This window comes from Elaeis guineensis, chromosome 11 (assembly GCF_000442705.2).
Source record: "Elaeis guineensis isolate ETL-2024a chromosome 11, EG11, whole genome shotgun sequence".
NCBI classification, from domain to species: Eukaryota; Viridiplantae; Streptophyta; class Magnoliopsida; order Arecales; family Arecaceae; genus Elaeis; species Elaeis guineensis.
Window position 1 is genome coordinate 113,341,308 of NC_026003.2, and position 21,799 is coordinate 113,363,106.

At 37.4% G+C, this 21,799-nt stretch overlaps 2 protein-coding genes across 2 annotated transcripts; one reads left to right on the forward strand and one right to left on the reverse strand.

Moving 5' to 3' along the window:
* Positions 1 to 16,459: 16,459 nt before the first annotated feature.
* Positions 16,460 to 17,181, forward strand: LOC105054100 (calcium-binding protein KIC). The gene has a single exon (XM_010935523.4). The coding sequence runs from the start codon at positions 16,622 to 16,624 to the stop codon at positions 17,006 to 17,008; it is 387 nt and encodes a 128-aa protein (XP_010933825.1). The 5' UTR covers positions 16,460 to 16,621; the 3' UTR covers positions 17,009 to 17,181.
* A 1,980-nt stretch (positions 17,182 to 19,161) lies between these two features.
* LOC105054099 (uncharacterized) lies at positions 19,162 to 20,428 on the reverse strand. Its single transcript, XM_010935522.4, has one exon. The coding sequence runs from the start codon at positions 19,997 to 19,999 to the stop codon at positions 19,451 to 19,453; it is 549 nt and encodes a 182-aa protein (XP_010933824.1). The 5' UTR covers positions 20,000 to 20,428; the 3' UTR covers positions 19,162 to 19,450.
* Between the last annotated feature and the right edge of the window lie 1,371 nt (positions 20,429 to 21,799).

The following is a 21,799-nucleotide window of genomic DNA, read 5'->3' on the forward strand; positions in this document are numbered from 1 at the left end:
AAAAACAGAAATAAATGGTAAAAATGGAAAAAAATATAATTATAATTTTAAATTATAGAAAAAATTAAAATTTTAATTTGAATTAAATTTTGATAAAAGAAAAAAATGCCATAAAAAAAGTGAAAAAAAAGAGAAAAAAGTGATAAAAAATTAAAATAAAAAATAAGAAATAAAAAAAATTTAACTTTAATTCAAATTATTTTTTAATTATTTTTTAATTAAAAAAAATAAAAAATTTCCCCATTTTAAATTATTTTTTAAAAAAAAATATCTGAAGGAAAGAAAAAAATTGATGTCAAAAAGAGAAAAGAATAGAATTGAAAAAAAAATAGGAATTCTAATTCTAATTCAAAAACAAAATTTATAATTTTAAATTTTAAGAAATAAAAATTTTAATTATAATTCAAATTAGAAATATCATTTCAAATAACTAAATTAATTTAAATTTAATTTTTTTAAAAAAATTCCAAACAAAGGAAAAAAATACTTAAAAAAATGTCAAAAAGTTAAAAATGGGAGAAAATTAAATTTATATTTTTAAATTATAAAAATTTTAATTTGAATTCTAAAAAATTAAAAAGAAATGCCATAAAAGAAGTGAATAAAAGAAAAAAAATGATAAAAAATATAATTATAAATATAAATAAAAAATATTAACTTTAATTTAAATAAAAAATTATCATTCAAATTACTATTCTCATTTAAAATTATTTTTATTTATTAAAAAATCACATAAAAATAACTAAAGAAATTGAAAAAAATTTAAAAAAACTATAAATAAAAATTAAAAAAAATAGAAAAATGCCAAAGGGAACGACGTTTTTGAAAACGCCATCCCCCTTGGTGTTTTTCAAAGATATAATCCAAAAAAAAAATCCTTCTCTCTCTTCTCCCTCTTCTCCGGTGATCTCCGACGTTTTCTCCTCTCTAGCAGCACGGCGGTGAGCTCCCTCCTCTCTCTCTCTCCCTCTTCTCTCCCTCTTCCTCTCTCTCTTCCTCTTTTTTTTAGTTTACATATTTTTTTTAAAAAATTAAATTTGAATGAAGAAAATAATTTAAAATTATTTTTTATTTTAATTAAAATTTGAAATTTAATTTTTAAAAATTCATTACAAATTATAATTTTTAATTTTTTATTATTTTTTTCAATTTTTTTCTTCTTTTATGATATTTTTTTAAAAAAATTAATTAGAAAAGGAGATTGTAATATGAAATGATGATTTTTATTTGAATTAAATTTAAAATTTTTATTTTCTTAAAATTTTGAATTATAATTTCTATTTCTTTTCAATTCTATTTTTATGATATTTTCAATTTTTTTACAATAATTTTTTCATATATTTTTTTTAAAAAAATTGAAATGATAATTTGAAATAAAAAGATAATTTTTATTTTTATCAAAATTGTAATTTTTATTTTTTTAAAAATTTAAAATTAAAATTATTCCTTTTTGGCCATTTTTTTGTTTTTTTTTGGGAATATTTAAAAGCGCCAAATGATATGGCGTTTTTAATATTTTTTTTTTCGCGTGGTCTATGTGGAAAATGAGAGGTGGCTGACGTGGAAGATAAAACGCCATTTTGAATAGCGTTTTATCATTTTTGCATCAAATCGATAAATAGGTTAAACATTGAATTATTTTTGTAATTAAATTTTTTTTATATTACTTAGGAAAAGGACTCTGTAAACTGCATGCGGCGCAATAAAAATGACATGGATGAATCATCCAATCATCTCGCTTCATAATATATATTTAATAATATATTTAATATTTTATTTTTTATTTTTTATTTAAAATTTTAAAAATAAAAATATTTTTTTTATTTTAAAAAAATTATGACATCCTACGGTTATATTATGACATTCTACAGTCAATTTATAATTTTTTGTATATAAAAAATTATAATTTTTTAAAATTATAAAAAAATAATATTTTTATTATTAAAAATTTATAAAATTTTTAAATGACGAAAATATTTTTTTCCTCTTTATGATATTTTATGGTCAAATTATGAGCAGAAAGGAAGGATATCATAATATAGCCAAAGGATATGATAATTTTTTTGAAAAAAAAAAATATTTTCATCATTCAAAATTTTAAACAAAAAAAATAGAACTGCAGACATTAAATGCACGTTGAAAAGCGATGGCTATGTGCCCAACTAGATAGGATGATTTTTCTATACTCTATGCGGTGTACAAAGAATTACTCGTCAAGACACATGCGATTTGGAGAGTTCAATGAAGGCTCGAAACGGGCTGGACCCAGTAAAGGCTTGGGCTCGTTGGGCTTAGTTGGGCCATTTTGGGCTCAAATTGAGTTCGATGATGGACACCAAGGCTTGTGATCACCCACAAAGAATGTGCTCGTAGTTTTTTCTATTTGTCGACCATTGTTTGGCTTTGGGCCTCGGGCTTATTTTTATAAGCCATGACTTAACCAGGGACTTTGATCTTGGCTCATTTGATGATGTATTGGATTTGAATTTACCCGATTATATTGACAAGTTTGGTTTTTTTTTTGGGTAAAGGACAAGTTTGGTGTTTAATGGACAGCTCCACATATTTGGCGCTCCAGAGTCGAGCTAGTATGGATTTCGTCTCCTTGAAAATCCATGAAAAATATAATTAAGAAATTGCACATATAATATCCATCTCTCTTTTACACATTTTCTCCTTCATATCTCAAACCAACGGGACTCTATTTCAATAAAAAAAAAAAAAAAAAATAGAGGGGGAGGAAGAAGAAGAAGAAGAAAATGTCTTTATCTTTCTTTTTCACGTACTCAAATGGTTGAACTCTTTTTAAAATTTAAAAGATAAATAAAAGTACACGATGCTCTTACTTAATTCTATATCTTCTCTCTATATTATCTTTTAATTTTTTTATTCTTTTTCTAGTAGGAAATCTTCCAATTTTTTTTTATTGTGTTAAGTTTAACATGCATCTTCTAACCCTTCTATCTCTTCTCTTTTCAAAGTTTTTCCATCTATATTCTATTATTATTGGAGATAATTTTGTACTAGCCAAAGACATAAGGCATATGAGGATGTGCAGCCATATCAGGCTTGGCTTGAAATCTGGTTCCATCACATCATTCCATTAAAATATGGGAATAATCAAGAGTAAAAGAAGGGCCGTCCATTCTTAAAACAGCTGGTCGTCAACCTATGCCATTAATGAATGTGGCCCCTACATATCATGAGGAGACGTTACTCACCTAACTTGAGAAGATCAGGAGGACAAGCACGATCTTCGAGGATACTCAATGAGGATCATAAAAAAATGGATAAGAAATAAAAAATAAATAAATTTTTTCAGCTAAGAAAAGGATAACAGACATATTTCGTCCAACAAGACAAGCCTAACCGTCTAATCCTCCTTTCTCTCATGGCTCTTCAACCACTGCCCATAAATAAAAGGTCAAAAGAGATCCTCGAGGTATGCGATCTCTTCTCTCCCAAAAAATGCTCATGCCTTCCTCTGTTAAACAGAAATATGACTCAAGTATCGGAGGGTTTTTGAAGGAGCCGACTCCGGTCAGAGATTTTTCTTGTAGGTCCTGTTGCCGCCGCCCCATCATCGTCGACTTATGATCGCTCCAGCTATCCCAATCTCGAGATGAATTTCTACACTAACAAATTAACGCTAAAGAAAGAGCCCTCAAGCCTGTTTATGGGAAGATGTGAGCGTTCGATGAGAGGAGTTTCATCGTGTTGCTTCAACACCGACAAGATCTGATCGTCCATTTTCAAATCAATTAGATAGTCCAACTATCTATGAACCGATTGATGTTAGCTAATGCCCTTCGAGCCATCCTAGCTAGGCTCAAATTGGGGCACTTTGAATAAAGAAAAAATCTCAATTGAAAAAGAAGGTCAAGATGAGGAGAGGGATCTCAACATCCGAAAAGAATGATTCAAATCAGAAAGGACGTTGCAGGATCCAGATAAAAAATAAAATTATAAAAAAAAATTAATCATATTAGATCCTTATTTTCTTATCCGTACTTTTGATTCTAGGTAGGATCAAAAATTAGGAAAAATTTTTTTTTTTACAAGCTCATCAGCAATACCTTCAATATACTGTATAAGAGCTAGTTTGAGAGCCTCATGAACATGAGCAAACCAAATGTCCAATGAAAGCTCTTCGTCCACATCATCCTACGCACAAAGACGTCCTAGTGCCAAAGCCGTATATGCTCAATCTTAGATGGGGCACCGAGATCGTTTGAGGCCTCATGCACAGCCGCAAGAAAAAAAAAGAGAGACAAAAAAAAGAAGAAGAAGAAGAAGAAGAAGAAGAAGAAGAGAAAGAGGAAAGAGGGAGAGAGTACGGAGAAAGGGCATTGTGCGCATCTCCGATGTCGAAGACCCGCCAGATCGACAGTCTCAACTCCCACACGCCCGCGCGCATCTTTGAAGCCAAACCCCGTTAGATCGGCGGTCCCAGCTCCTGCCGCATGCCTGAGCGTCTCCGGCACCAAGCCCCACCGGATCGGTGCCCCTAAAGCCATCAGAGCGGGGGCCACAAAGCCCCCCATGCTGTTACGCATGTATCCGATAAGATCGGAGGCCCTTGGAGCCCTCCGTGCACGCGTTTGTGGCACGTGAACTCCTACCGATATCGGGGCCAAGATCGGAGGCTTTGAAGCCTCCCCTGCGTGCATCTCCAACGCCGAGCTTCACCGACTGGAGGCTCTGAAGTTCCTGCACATGCATCTCGCCTCTGTCGACGGTGCTGTAGTCACCTACAAATGGTGTTGAGGTTGCCGCTGACGGTGCCGAAGTCATTCGTAGAAGGCTCAAAAGTCCTTGCGCGCACGTCTCACATCCGGTGTGCCAAGTTTGCCCACGAGCGTGTGCCTTCCCCCATCGGCACCAACCTTCGCCAGGTCCTAAGTTTTGAGGTCCTTCCTGCATGCCTCCCTTGCATTAGTGCCGAGCTCGCCCAAGTCTGTGCTTGCGAGCTCGCCACACCCGTGCCTCACCTCTGACGACATCGGGGAACTCGCCCGCGAGCACCTTCGAGCTCCAAGCCCATGCTCTTGCCTCACCACTGACGGCGCCGAGGGCGTTGCCTGTAGATGGATCCGAGGCCCATGAAACCGAAGTAGCATGCGAGTAATTCCGAAGTCCCTCCATTCTTATGGCATCTTCGACGGTGCAGAGAGGCTCAATCCAAGATAGATCTGAGGTCCCGGCACCAAGGAAGTCGCCTATGGATGGATCCAAAGTCCTCTCTGCTTCTACCTTATCCCCCACGGCACCGAGGCCACCTGCAAGCAGCCCTGAGGTCCTTCCCATGCGCCCATGAGCGTCGAGCCCCTCCTGCAAACCCATGCGCATCTCCAGTGCCGAGCCCCACCGGTCGGAGGCTCTGGAGTCCCTGTGCATGCGTCTCAGCCATGCCGAAGCCTCCCGGCGCATACCTGAAGCGCCCGTCTATGCCGATCCTTGCCGGATCTGCGACATTGAAGCTTCCTCATGCACCCATGCGCACCTCTAGCATGGCCGAAGCCGCTTGCGAAATAAACAGGGGAGAGAGCCTGATTTGAAGTCGAAACCAGAATAATCCAAGATGCAGATCAAGATCAAATTGAAGCAAAAAATAAGGCCAATCTAAGATAAAGATCAAACTCAAATCAAGATACATAACAAGGAGTCTAATAGAATTTACGAGCTCTCAAGTAAAAACTCATAATAAAAAACTCTTAAGCTTTCATCCATTATTCTTTCTCTTCCTTCTTGTAGGACTATAGGACAACAAAATCGAAACCAAGCTATCAAGCCCAAATTCGAACCGAAGTTAAAATCAAATCCGAGCCAAAGTTAAAATCCGGGCTGAACTGAAATTAAAATCAAGACCGAGCCGAACTCAGAATCAAGACCAAGCCAAAGTCAAAATCAAGGACAAGCTGAAGTTAAAATCACAGCTGATCCGAAGTCAAAAAATCAGTCTAATCCAAAATTAGATCTGGACCAATCCATAGTCAGATAAAGGCCAATCCGAGATTAGATCCGGACCAATTCGAAGTGAGATAGAGGTTGATTCGAAGTCAGATCCAAGCCGATTCGAAGTCAAATCTGAGCCAATTCGAAGTCAAAATCAGATTAATCCTAAAATAAAAACAAATCTAAACTGAGGCAAAGTTCAAATCCAAGATCAACTCCAAGAACAATGAGTCTTTGAGTACCTGAGCCCTAAGCAAAAATCAAGATCAATCCGAGATAAAGATCCGACCCACCTGAGGTGAGATCAAGGCCAATCTGAGATAAAAATAAGGCCAAATCGAGGTGAAATTCAAGATCGAGCCAAGCTGAAATTCAAGATCGAATTAAGAAGGGGTACACCAAGTCGAGGCAAAAAACAAAAAAGAGGGAGGGCGAAATCAAAGGGATCTCATGGGTAGGCCGAGGTAAAACCAAAAGCAAAGCCGAGATAAAGATTAAGACTGAACCGAAAGTGAAGACCATATTGAGGTCGCCGACCTCCCAAAGTCAACCTCTCAAAGCTGAGCTCCTAGAGTCAACCTCCTAAAGTTGAACTCCTGAAAGCTGAAGTGAAGCAAACTGGCTAAAATAGGGTAACACTACTCCAATCATCCATTATCTTCTTAACTCCAAAGCTCGACTTGACTTGAAAATCAAAAGCCCTTGTCGGAGTCAATCCGATGAGTTCTCTCATTTTTTGTGTGTAGATCCATAACTCAAGATCTCAGTGACTAAAAGGCAAGGGCTAACTTACAAGGAACCCTGAAGGCCATACTCATCCGTCAGCGAGTCAACGCCCATGATGATCATAGTTAGACAGGAAGTGAGGGCTAACCTATAAAGACTCCCAATGCTCACCGACCTGGTCGATGCGGGTAGAAAATCTCGATAATTAGGATGTGGGGGCTAAACCGCAAGCACCTCTAATGATCTTTCATCTTTTGGTGAACAGCGTCTTCGATGACTCTTCATCTTTTGATGAATAGTGCCCCCAATGGCCCTTCACTTTTTGGTGAACAATGCCTTCGATGGCCCTCGCTCTTCAGTGAACAGCACCAATGAAGATCTTGATGACTAAAAAGTGAAGGTTAACCTATGAGGACCCCCAACGGCCCTTCGCTCTTTGGTGAACAGTGCCAATGAAGACCTTAGTTATCAAGAAGCGAGGGCCAGCCCATGAGAACCCTCGGAGGCCCCTGGATCTTTAGCGAGCAGAACCAAAGCCTCTCATTCTTTAGCAAGCATAGCCAGTGAACATAGTCATACAAGAAATAAGTAAGGACCCTCAAAAATCAGCCCCACTGTAAAGAAGGTCCCTTGCTTTGTAGCAAACGAAGTTGACGAAGATTTCAACGAACTAAAATATTACAAATCACCAGGATGATATGACTTTTTGCCTTACCAAGAGCTGCAAACACATCGCATCAGCTAAAAAGATGATCTTGGCGCGTCTTCGGCCAACCAAAAATACTCACTTCATCTGATCCAATTATGACTCGAACCCGAGAGTAGGGGGCTAGTGTTGGGAGTAATTTCATACTAGCCGAAGATGTAAGGCATATGAGACCGTAAGTCATATCAGGCTTGGCCTGAGACCTAGTTTTGTCACATCATCCCATTAAAATATAAGAATAATTAAGAGTAAAAGAAAAGCCGTTCATTCTCAAAATAGCTAGTTGTTAACCCATGCCATTAATAGATGTGGCCCCTACAGACCATGAGGAGATGTTATTCACCCAACTCAAGAAAGTCAAAAGGACAGGTACGATCTTCGAAGATATTCAGTGAGGATTACAGAAAAATGGATAAGAAATAAAAAATAAATAATTTTTTTCAAAGAAGAAAAGGATAACAGATGTATCTCACCCAATAAGGCAAACCTAACCATCTAATCCTCCTTCCACTCATGGCTCTTCAACCACCACCCATAAATAAAGGGTCAAGAGAGACCCTCGAGGTACGTGATTTTTTCTCTCCCAAAAAATGCTCTCTCCTCCTTCTATTGAACAGAAATATGACTTGAGCGTCGGATGATCCCCATCAGAACCGACTCCGATCAGAAACTTTTCTTGCAAATCCTGCTGCAGTCATCCCACCGTCGCCGACTAGTGATCGCTCCAGCCATCCCGATCTCGAGACGAATTTCTACACCAACAGTTATCATTACATGAGAATAGATTAGAGATCATCAAAATTTATTTTTTTTTATTTTTAAATAATTTTAGCAGTATAGATTATGATCGATAGCATAGATTTTTTATTTGGATCTCCATCATAAATTTTAGAAACAAGAGAAATTGATACATTCGCCTCTCTAAGAGAAGTGTAGTATCTCTCTCTTTTCGCATGTGCTAGTCTTTTGCACGTGCCTTAATCCAAGAATAGGATAGAAAGAAAATACGATGAGATTCTAGCTTGCAGAGGACTAAAGTGGACAAGATTCCATAATTTTTAAGTGATATTTTTTCAATATGATAAGATACAAGGAAAATATGATGAGAGCCCATGGCTTTTGGAAGACTAAAGTATAAGATTCTATGATTTTTAAGAGGAATTTTTCATGCATTAAGAAAAGAGAAGAAAAGTCTGGCGTTAGGACTTGATACCGAAAATAAATAAATGAGTGAATAGAATAGTAGTTAAATAAAAGAGTTACTTTTTGAAAAAAAAATAGATGGTGGGAATAGCATATCAATGATTTAAGTTATTAAATATGAGCTGCTATCTCAAGTGGCTTACACACATGCACACACAATAAGGCACGTGATTCGAAAAGTTTTTAATTATATAATTAGATGATTTAAATAATATAAAATAATATATATATTGATTGGATCTTGTTAGGATAATTCAATCTGTTTTTTGGATTCACAGTCGGTGAACCGACTATCTATCGGTTAGGACAATGGACCATCAAAGCTACATTACAGAATAAGTTCTGACTCAATTACAATACATCACCCAACTTTCAATCAGCCTAATAAGTACAAACTACCGACTATAAATTAGTAAGTAGACCGATAGTCGACAACTCTCAACCAATTTTTTCTGATAAATATCATTCAACTATAGTGACTCAACCGACTTCATAACCGATGGTCAGTCGATATATCAGAGTCATCGACTAATGGTCATTCAGATTTTCACAATCACCGACATATAGTCGACGCATTCAAACTACTGACATAAAGTCAGCGTATCAGAAATTGTCAGTGCAGAAAGTGCATAATGGTCACATACCACGATCATCAAAGGGCCTCAACCATCCATCCCACGATCACATAATATCAGAATAAGCGGGATCCACGTGTCTAACCATTACAAACGGTTACTAGCGGATTATTTATAAAAAAGAGGTAAATGAATAGCGTGGGTAAGATACTTCTAGACTGATACTCTGCCACTTCTTATTTTCTACTTCCTGGTCAACCATTCTCCACTGACTTAAATATCTGAGGATCTCCGTCGGACACAACTCCAGTCAATGTGAACTTTATTTTGTAAATGCTCTTCACCGACGACAGGTACAACAAGAAATTGACCGTAACAAATTGGCATGCTAAAAAGGGGGGCGAGATTAACAAAATAAAATTATAGTAAAAATAAAAGCTCAAAATAACTCCATCGGCTCCGTCAGGCAATCTTTCCATCGGAGAGACCTCCCTCCACCTCCAATGGCTGAGTCCAATTCTTCGTGTTCCGTTATCACTACAAATGTTCAACTCACTACTTTTATGTAATAAATGAAAGTGCTGACAGAGACAGTGCGTAGCCTCCAACAACAATAGTAGTAGTAAATACAGCCAACAATCAAATGGTGATGCAACCTCGATGATAATTTCATCGACGGGATGGACCATACCACTCAGTCCTTCACTCTCAAAGCATTGATCGCCACCTATTTTTCCCCTCAAAAAGCTGATGAGGAAAAATGATGATGGGCTTTTTCTCCTCATCCAATGAAAGTTTTACTCTTGGATGCTTTTTCTAAGAGAATTTCGAGCATGTGGACAACTACGAGCAAAAATTTCAAAAACTAGATCATCAAATTAAAAGACTACAAAATGGCTAAGTGACAAGACTTTAGGGGGTAGACGATCGTAATCTATAATTAAAAAAGCTTTCCCAAATGATAAATCGATCATGATCTACGATTCGAAAAGATCTTCCCAAACGATGATAGTTTTTCTACAATGAAACAACCTACGACAATATTTCTTTATGATGGAATAATTGTCCTTCAGATATAGAATACCGACAATCTACAAATATCTTCAATTATTCAACCGACTCTTATTTATTAAGAGATGCACATCCGATGAATATATACTTCGACGATAAATATGAGCTCTGGCTCAAGCCCCGAAGAGTCAAAGTAGAAAAATATTGATCTCCGGATTGAGGTAAGTCTCAAGAGGATCTACACGCCGACTTTGATCGATCGAATCTACATATCGACTCTGGTTAAACAATTATATATGCCAACTCAGCTACAGCTGAGCGAAACAATATACCGACTCAATCATGGTTGAGCGAAAGAATAAGTCGATTTGACTCTGGCTAAATTAAAAAATATACTGACTCGACTTCACTCGATCAAAAGATATTCAGTTTGCCACCATCTATCAAATACTTAGAAAAATTTATGCCTAAAAGCTAAGTCGGCTGATATTCGGCTAGTAGGCAAATTATTCTGCTACGACTATTGATCGACATTCGACACACCGATTAATAATCGATAATCTAATTAATATTCAACTGCATTGACAGCAAGTCATTTATAATGAAAAGCAACATACAAAGAGTTCAATACTTAAAAAATTTTCAACACTTGAAAAATTATTCTTTTTATTCATGAGCAAAGGATTACAAAATTGAACCCAAAATCTGATTACAAAAAGTAAGTTGGATTATTGTCCAACTACGAAGAAAGAAAAAAAAAATTATAGTGATCACCAGTCGGCCTCTTCCTCAATTGTGTCGACAATCGTCGCAGCATCAGTCTTATGACCTTTGATAGCAGCCAACTTTGGTACAGCTTTTTCAACAATGGGAGCAGACTCTGGTGCAGTTGGTGTAACTTCTTCAGTCGGCACTATCTCCTTGGTAGTTTTCACTTTCGAACCAAGGGCGGCGATACTGCTCAGATCCAAATTTAGGTATAACTTTTCGACCGTATCCCTGTCGTCTTCATGGCCGACACAATAGGAAGCATAGCCACCCTTGAGGATTTCATTTTTGAAATCTTATGATTCTTTGTAATCCTCGACGACCAGCTCCCGTGCCTGACTCAGAGCATCTTTGGCCGACTGTGCTTCCTCCATAGCGGAGGCCGACTCTGCATCGGCTAATGTCAATCTTGATTCAGTGACTCGATGCTTTTTTCTTTCTTTCTCTAACTCTTTAATGCAACTGTCACGATCTTTTTGGAGTCGACTGATTTCTTGCTTCTTCTTCTTTATTCGAGACTCCTAAGATTTGACAGTCTGCTGTGTGGATTTTAGCTCGATACAAGCCGACTGCAATTCACCTCTCATCGATTTCAACTCGGCTCTTGCGGACTCCAGTTCAGTCTTCATGCGAGAGTTCTTCTCTTGATAATTTGCCTTCGCTCGACTGCCAACCGAAGTTGTTCAATGGCCGCAGCTTTCTCGGCATTTGCAGCCGTGATTTTTTCCATCTACATTCGGTGAAAGTCGGTGATTTTTCGATACCCACTCTCTAATGTCTGTATATCATGTGCTAGCTCAAAAGAAAAGAAAACAAGTTTGGTCAAAAAAAAAAGAGAGAAGAGAGGAGAAGAGAAAGAAGAAGAGAATCATCAACTTATGCTGAGCATTATCAGGAAGAAGAATGAAAATATTTCAGACACAGTCCCATCTTTCCTGTTCTTCCTATCAGTCGGGAAAAGTGCAGCTCCGATGAGTCACTTGGTCAATTTTGAATTGGCCAAAGTCGACTCACCTGTAGGAATCTGGACATCGAAAAGTGCAGTGAAGCCTATCGATGATCCATCTTCTGCAAAAATAGCCAGTACTTTTTTTTGCTCTTCGATTGGTGGTCGCTCACTCAAAGCCGCCATCCAGTCAGGTGTTGATGGTGCCCGAGATAGCATCAACCTAGTTGAAGGTGCCTGAGGTATCGTCGGCACAACAGTGGATTGTTCTGGTTCAGGTACAATAGCAGACTCTGCCAGACCCCCCACCGACGAAATCATGGTTAGCATTATCTTGGCTGGTACCGACATGATGGGTATAACCTCACCATCTCTAATCGATTCTCCTCTGACAGGCGGCGCATCGACTGGTGGAAGCACTGTCGGAGCAGACAGTGCAATGACGGGCTCGACTTCGAGATACCGACAGAATGTCGGTCTCCCTCATTGATGCCAACTCCGCATCACTCGATTCTTCATCGCCGCTCGGGATGGTCCGGCACTAGTCGCTGCTCTCTTTTTAGCGACATGTTGTCGAATATCAGCTGCTGAGACTCGCACCACGGGTCACATAGCTTCAATCAAAAGACTAAATGACCCCGTTACATAGTTCAAAGATAAATGAAAAGTAAAGTGAAGGATCGACTAAGCTATACCTAAGAAAGTCATCGAACTAAGTCCGACGTCATAGAGAGCTTGCTCCGTCAGTAGCTTTCGTTGTGCGGGGACTTTCATATCCTTCAGTCAGAGAAAATTCTTCCGATCAATAACTTCGATCCGACTATATTCATTAGGACTTATTCTTGGATCTCTCCAGGACAAAGGAAAGTTCCAAGATGAAAAAGAAGAAACAAAGAAAAATTGAATCTTCCACTCGTGGATGGACGAAGGGAGATCAAAAATAAAAGGCAAACATTTTCTCGTGTTGAAGAACCACCAGTCCTTAGCTTTTAGGTGGGGACGAAGAATGAAAAAAGCATGAAAAAGAGAAGACCGAGGGTTGGTCGGGATCATGTGATACAATAGAGCAAAACTGATGATCAATCGAATGAAATTTGTAGCTAACTGAGTAGGACAAAGACAGTAATAATTAAAGAGATTCCGGACGAACTTCGAAATCAAAAAAATAAAGATCAGTCCGAAGGTCCTCCATATAAATCACCATCTGATCCGGAGGAGAACTCACCCGACCATTCGGATCAAGTGCAAAGAGCTAAAATTGTTCTGAGATACGATATTATTTTCAGAACCGATCGACATTGAATCTAAATAAGGAAGAAACTTTCATACTCGGATCCAAGGAGAATCGTCAACTGGATCACTCGATCGACTATCCCGAGGGGCCTCATCTACTCTAACCTTCTCTTTATCCTTCCTACTCCTACAAGACATTGAAAATGGTTAGGAAAAAAATCAAAGAAGATTAGAAGAGGAAGAAAAAAAGGAGAAATCTAACCTGAAATTAAAGGATAAATCTGGAGACTACGAAAATATAAGGAGGAAGATTCCTAGAACCTTGAAGCTCTTAACACCCAAAACAAAGTCCTCAGTTGCAGGAGAGAATAACAAATAAAGAAACAAAAAATTCAAATAAAAGCGACATCATATATAAAGGGTCTGTCAACGATCAAGATGAATTTGTTCAAATCAAGATTATCCCAAACTTTAACATGTGGCTACATCAAAACCGATCATTGATCAGACGGTTCCACATATCAACTGTCAGATCATGTCACATCATCTCTATCCACATGAATGATTAAAAGCCAATAACATCCGGACATATAGCGACAATTGACTAGTCAGAATCAAATCAACTGAATCATCCAACCACCTAACCATCTTCTTGAATCGACATCCCAATGATGATCTCACGATTATCGAAGTGACAAAATTGTTGAAGACTCTTTATTTTTCGAAGGAATCATTAATGTCTGCAGTTGAATCGAGGCTTGAGATAACAAGTGACAACTCCGTTCGTCCAACAGTCAAGCTACATGTCAATCCACCTGTCAAGCCACTTTGGATTTGAAAGTGATGGACAACTGTTGAGATAATTCAATCTACTTCACTGATTCACAGTCGGCCAACCGACTATCTATCAGTTAGGACGATGAACCATCAAAGCTACATTACAGGATGAGTTTCGGCTTAATTACAACATATTATCTAACTTTTAATCAAATAGGCACAGACCACTGACATCAATCAGTAAGCTGACCGACGGTCAGTAATTCTCAGCTAATTTTTCTGACAAATATCATTCAACTATAGCGACTCAACCGACTTTATAACCGATGATCAGTCGGTATATCAGAGTCACTGATCGATGGTCATTCAGATTTCTACAATCATCGATATACGATCGACGTATTCAAATTACTGATATAAAGTCAACATATTAAAAATCGCTAATGCAGAAAGTGCATAACGGTCACATACCACGATCATCAGAGGGTCTTAACTATCCATCCCACGATTATATAATGCCGGAATAAGCGACATTCATGCGTCTAACCATTACAAATGGTTACTAATGAATTATTTATAAAAGAGAGATAAACGAACAGCGTGGGGAAGACACTTCTAGACTGATATTCTGCCACTTCTCATTTTTTGGGCTGATACTCTGTCACACCTTATTTTTTACTTCCTGTTCGATCACTCTCTACTGATTTAAGTATCGAAGGATCTCCATCGGATACAACTCCGATCAGTGTAGACTTTATTTTGCTAATGCTTTTCACCGACGATGGATGCAATAAGGGATTGACTGTAACAAATCTCTAAAATTTTATATATATATATATATATATATATATTATAAATATTTTGAAAATAGTAAACCATATCTAATAACATGGATAATCAGTATGAAATTTTAGTTATCTAATTCAAAAAAATGTGAATCAATCCTACCATGTATACATATGCATATCATCAATATATTTAATCCTAATTTGTATCTTTTTTTTATCCAAATATATTCTAAGAAGAATTTTTTTATATATAACTTCATAAATAAATAGACTAAAGCTTTAAGAGTATTCAACAATTTTTTAACGAGACAAACTACCGTCCAACAAATAGGGCAAAAAAAAAAAAAAAAAAAACAAACTTCTCCTATGGAGCATAATCAATCAACCATGTAATACTTAGTGCCATAATCATTTTGCATAGATAGATTATCAAACAACTTCATTGGTATTGATTCTCGGTTATCATTGGCACTAATGCCACGACGTTATCATTATTAATTGTTATCACTGATCTTTCCCATCATTATTATTATAACAACAAATTGATGTGCACAAAATTGATTAATAAATAATATAAAAAATTTATTTACTGTTTGCTGAACTTCTAAAAAATTATTAGCCTTCATTTTCAATATGCAAGGCTGTAGATAACTTCATCAAATAAAATTAGCTTTTCGAATCATCTTTGAGCCCCATTATATAGTGTGGATTCTCTTTCTAAGATGATAACTAGGGCCAGCAACTGGATCGAATCATGTTGGATCAAATACAAATTAGATCGAATATAAATCAAATCAAAAATTTATTAATTTAAATTTAATATATTTATTAAATAGATCTAAAATTTATATCTGAATCTAATTTATTTATTAAACAGATAATCTGATCTAATCTATATAATTTATTTTTTTAATAAATAAAATTAAATTAAATAAATTAAATATATTAAAAATAAATTAAATAAATTTTAAATAGATTAAATAGATTAGATTACGATCCGATTCAATCATTAAATGAATTAGATGAATAAAAAATTTCAAATCTGACTTCAATCCATTTGATAAAAATATCTAAATCGATTGATCCATTTATAATTCATATCTATTTATATCAAATTCAAATATTTTTAAAATGGATGGTCCATTAATCAAATTGATGTTTAGATCATAGATTACAATCCTTAATCATGACCAGGAAAACTAGTAAACACCAAATTATACACCGGTCTCCACGCCAAGGGAAACGGAGGTATGCGACGTCCACTAATTAAACTGTAACAAACCCAGCATTTTGGCATCTCCACCTCTCCAGTATTCCACTTGGAAAACTCATGCTAACCCCCGTGGTCCATGGAATTCCAGTCCCAGCCATCGATCCCGTCCTTTTCTTCATCACTTACGCGCAACCGACAAAGACCGTCCAGCGTCGCTATCAGCACCCATCGCCACACATTTTGCACACCACCATGAGGCGATCGAACGGCATCCGGATACTCTCCTTCCCCCATCATTCACCCACCGCTGGCGGTGACAATAATAACGGACACAGAGCAAGCGTCGCGGGAGATGTCGGCTTTCCTTTCGGCCACGTGTCCTCCAACCGTCCTGCGTCGACCACCCCAACCGAAACACACCAAACATTAGCAGCTCGATCCCGCGAAGCTTCCAGGAAAGCTCCCCCCACGAACCGTCGCGTCCAAGAGGCTTCGTCCCTTCCGTTCATCAGTGGGTCGCGTCCGTCACGTCCGGCCTTCTCGAACGCTGCTTCGTAGAAGCTGTTAAAAAGAAATTATTTTTTAAAAAAAAATTCCAATAAATACACGGCCATTAAACTGGAGCGATCACGACTTCTTAGAAGAAAGCAAGAAAAAAGAAAAGGCTTCTTCTTCTTCTTCTTCCTAAGAGACTTCCTAAGAGTAGAGAAAGAGAGAGTGATGGCGGGGGAAGCGGATCGGATGGCGGCCATGGCGGCAGGGGAGATGGAGTACGAGGACTTGATGCCGACGATGGCGGAGAAGCTGGAGGCGGAGGAGTTCGTGAGGGAGCTGTGCGGGGGGTTCCGGCTGCTGGCGGATCCGGGGCGGGGGCTGATCACGGCGGACAGCCTGCGGCGGAACGCGGCGGCGCTGGGGATGGCGGGGATGACGGCGGAGGACGCGGCGGCGATGGTGAGGGAAGGGGATCTTGATGGAGACGGGGCGCTCAACGAGACGGAGTTCTGCATCCTGATGGTGCGGCTCAGCCCCGGGATGATGGAGGACGCGGAGGCCTGGCTCGAGAAGGCCATTGCCAGGGAGCTCGCCAAACCCTCTTCGGTTTAATTTAATTAGTTTAATTTAATTTAATTTGATTTAATTGTGGAAACTGGACATGGAAATCGAAGATGATGAAGAAATTGACATGGCCCATCGTGTCCTTTGCCTTTCGTAATGTTTCCATTGTAATGATACTTGGTGGCTCAGTGCATAGAGTATTTTTTTTTTTCAGATACCAATTCACTTGCGTTTTATTCGTTACTTATTATTTGTTCCTCTATTATTTAAAGAGATTTCGGATCGTAGCAAGTGTTGTAGTAGATAAGTTGCAGATGGGCTCCATCTTGGATTTATCAAATTATTAAATACCTCACCGAGGATAATGGGATACCTCTCACGGCAATCAAACATGATTGCCTTTTTCCTCCTTTTTGTCCAACAAATCTATGTTAATTTGATGTTGAGATGCATGCACATGCTCTCAATATGTATGTTTCATTGTATATAGATGGATTGATGCTGCCTTGGATCTATCATACATCTCAAGATAGCATTCATGATGACAGGAAGTTTATAGTTTTGTTGTCTAATATACTTGTTCAACAAGTTTAGTTGATAAAGTTGTTTGAAGTTGTTATCAATATTCGGTTCATTCATGGATCGAGGAAAGGAAAAAAAAAAAAAAAAACAACACAAAAGTCTTGATCAACAATCTTTTTAGAAAATCTACCCTCAATTTTGCAAAGCTCTTATTTCATCATATGTGGTTCAAAGCATGATGGTATGAGGATGTGTATGAGAGGCAATGCATGGCTTTGTTAGCAATTTTTAAGGCCAAAAGAATGTATATTTTAAAGAGAGCTTATTTGGTACCAAGGAGTTTTTATCTGAATAAATAGAATAAAAATAATAAAAAAATATTGTTTGTCTATATCAGCTTGGAATTTGGATCGCGATGATGCTTTACCAGATTACCAGGTATGCTTGGTATATCCGTAATTAAGTTGAAATGTCGGGCTAAAGAGGGGCTCCTCGTCTTTCCCATCCTGTCTCACGAGCGGCAGTCATCCTCACTTCCTTCCTTGAAACCGTAGAAGGAAAAGTACACAAATCGGGCTTGAGAACCCCCAGGATCCTTCCTCTCTCCTTCCTCCTGACAAAAGAAAGAAAAGAAAGGAAAAGGAAAAAAACAAAAAAAAGGATAGGCGCAGTCTGAGTAGGGATATGCGAGACATCGATCTTTGGAGGGAATACATTAATGAAAAATTTTTTATTTACTGTAGGTGATATAAAAAATTCAACATGGAGCATATCGTTTTACATAATTGATCAACATAATTATTATTTTTCAATACATATTTAATATTTAATATTTTATTTTTTTATTTAAAAATTTTATATATAAATTTTGTACGATGAAAATATTTTTATTTTTTTAAAAAATTATTATATCATGTGACATATTATAACTTTCTACATACGTAATATCATAATATGGCTTAAAGAATTATGACATCCTATGACATATTATGATATCCTGCATTCAATTATAACTTCCTGCATGCGGGATATCATAATATGTCCAGAATATCATAATATGGTTCAAGATGTTATAATATAGAAATGGTATTTTTGACCAACCACTTTTCAACGCTTATTTAGTGTCTGCAGTTTCACTTTTTCATTTGAAAATTTTGAATGACGAAATGCATATACTCTTTAAAAAAAATTATGACATCATGTGGTATATTAGATACATGCCACTTTTCAAGATTCATGGATTATGATGCCAACAGGGCTGTTAATTACTGCATACAGAAATCGTCAAGCTCTTAACATAGTTCTCCAAGCTTGCCGCGTTGTGCATGAGAACTGATAGCGGAAGTGAAAGTTTGCACTGCTCAGATAAACTAATTAAAAGCACCAACAGATATACTTAAAACATGGCCATCTTTCTTAGATATACGAGAGGTGCACATATTTTCTTATATTTAGCATTAATTCTAATTTTTAACGATTTTATCTGTGCGTTCGATTCGACCAGTGACTTAAGTGACCCGTTCTTCTACTTGAAGTATAACCTTGAAATTCCCCTTCAAAAATCAAGCGCGTTACCTAACTAGAAAAGACGAGAGAAAAAAAAAAAAAAAAACAAGTAATGAAAGAGCTTGAAAGGCTTGACCTGTTATTAACTAACTGAGCGGTAAAATAAGACTTGGTTTATATCCCAAACAAAGAGCACAAGCTGCTCATGTACAACTCGCTCTTTCTATTTTATGGACTCTAGTAGTCATACAGCGAGAAACCAAGAGAGGGTTTTCTGGCTCACATACAAATTTATTCTTTAAGAACGTACACCATATGCTCTCGAACTCGTATATAGATCGGTGAACATATATCAAACGGATTCTGTTGACAAGTATAACTTATCGGCAATTTGAAGCCAGGACATACATAGATATGGAGGCAAGATCTGCTTTCTTATTCCACCACCAAGTAAGCACTCCTTCATTTAATGGTGGGTGTCCTTCCAATCCCAGAAACACTCCTGAGCCTGTCCTTCGTGCGTTTGATATAATCCTCCACTTTCTCATTAATATTCTTCTTTGGCTTTTCTGTTGGCGCCGCAGCCGCCGCCGCCCCCTGTGGTGGTGCTGGCTGTGGCAGTGGTTGTGGAGTCGCCGCTGCCTTTGGTGGTGCAGGTTGTGGCATTTTCGCTGCCTTTGGCGGTGCTGAGGCCAACCCCAGCTTGTCGGGGACCTTCTGAACTGGCACCGATGGTGTTGGCGGTGGTGTGGTCGTTCGCTTTGGTTCAGCCTTGGGTGCAATGGCCTCGGATGGTTTCTTCTGATCAGCTGAGAGTGGTCCGGGTTTCGCTGGAGTGGGAAGTGCTTTTTGAGGAGTGGGTTCTTTCAATGGAGAAGGATTGGGTGAGGCTCCAGGTCCTTGATGGTGGAGAGTGAGGCGGCGATGTGGTCGGGAAGCAGGGTTGAAGGCATGGAAGAGCTTCTCGCACATGCCTACATGGCTGGAAGTGGTTGATTCCTTCTTCTCCATCTGGTGGAGAAGGGAGAGATCTAGAGGAGATTGGATTACTTATGAAGATGGCGAGGTGAGGAAGGGAGGGTATTTATAACAAGGGATGGGGATAGTGAGGAGTGATGCTCCAATCTTGCATGGCAGGTGAGAACGCTGGATGAGAGTTAGCATGGAAGTCAAGTGGGTGGGGATTGCTTTTGTTGCTTTGCAAGATGCCAGAGGCCACTACGAAAGAGTGCTCTTTTACCTAATCGTTTTGTGCGGGATCATATTCTTCGCTGCTTTTCCGCAATGGGGAGTGCCCGTCGTTTTGTAGTTGAATCAATGAGGAATAGCGGATGGATTGTTATTGGTAATCATTGGTTTTGGAGGAAAATGGATACATTGAGGATAGTAGAAAACAGCTGTTATTCGGATTGCATAATTGTGATTTCTAATCCGAATCTTTGGTTTTCGCACTTGTGTTAGAAGGTAAAAGAAATTAAATTGAAGGTGGGAATTATTCTCTCCTTTTTCTGATGACTAGAGCGCACGCAGGTGGCGACTAGAAAGAGGAGATGACGAAGCACGTGAATTTGAGCAACAGAAGCGATAACTATATAGCACAGGAAGGTTGTACGACGACGCTATTAGCCTACCGTCCAAAAGGTAGACCTCCCAGGTCCGGTCCACATGAATCCTCCTCCCAAATGTCCAATGTGTCTATGAACAAGTATCAGCATGAAGAGCTTCATAGACCTTCAATTTTTCAATAAATCACAAGGGAGATGTGGATTGATGTCATACGTCAAAAACACTATAAATTACTCTCATCTTCTAAGGATTGGGATCTCATCTAAAAGATTTGCCAAAAATGTTATTTGGATTTTTTGACCTATAATGCACAATCTATATAGAACTAAATACATACTCGTAAGCATCTTAACATACTTCATTTAAGCTCTAGCATCTTCGGCACACTAAATATTCAAATTCTATCATAAATATCATAATTAATTTAAGATAAATATCTTTATTAGGCTAAGGATTCAAATCCAATAACAAATATCACCATCAATCGATTGCCAACTGTAAAAAGATTTATGTTGTAGCATTTTCTAGTGCTCTTTAATCCATATGAGTCGTAAACTAGATTCGTTCTGATACTATTTATAATGATTTAAAATTTCTTGTCGAAAGATATTATTGAGGTTAGAGATAAAAATAGTATGGATATTATCCGTCCAGATCTATTTTCACATCCAAATTACCACCCAAATTCATTTTCATATCCGAATCAATTTGGATATGGATAGAAACTTGAGGATCCGACTAATATCCGTATCCATGTCCATAAAAAAAAAAGGGATATGAATAGACAACTATTCAATCCGTATTCAAACATCCGAATCTATATATAATTATATATAATTTGATATACTATTTATTAATTTTTAAAAAAATATATATAACTATATAAATATGTTATTAACTTGATTTATCATCTATTTAACAATATCTTTGATTCTATAGTTATAAAGTTTAATTATCGAATTAATATATATAATTATATCCATATTTTAAATATTCGAATTATATCTATTTAAAACAGATATAGATACGAATTTTTACATCCAAATAATATTCGTATCCATATTGATATTCTTCAAACAAAATAAATATGAATATAAATATTATGATCTTCGATCCGTATTCAATTCGATTTCAGTCCTAATTGAGATTCTTTATTTCTATACATGTATTCTATCTCTAGAATATTTTGCCACTGGATTATGAAAAGATGTGATGATTGTTTTTAGCTAATGCATTTTAAAAGCA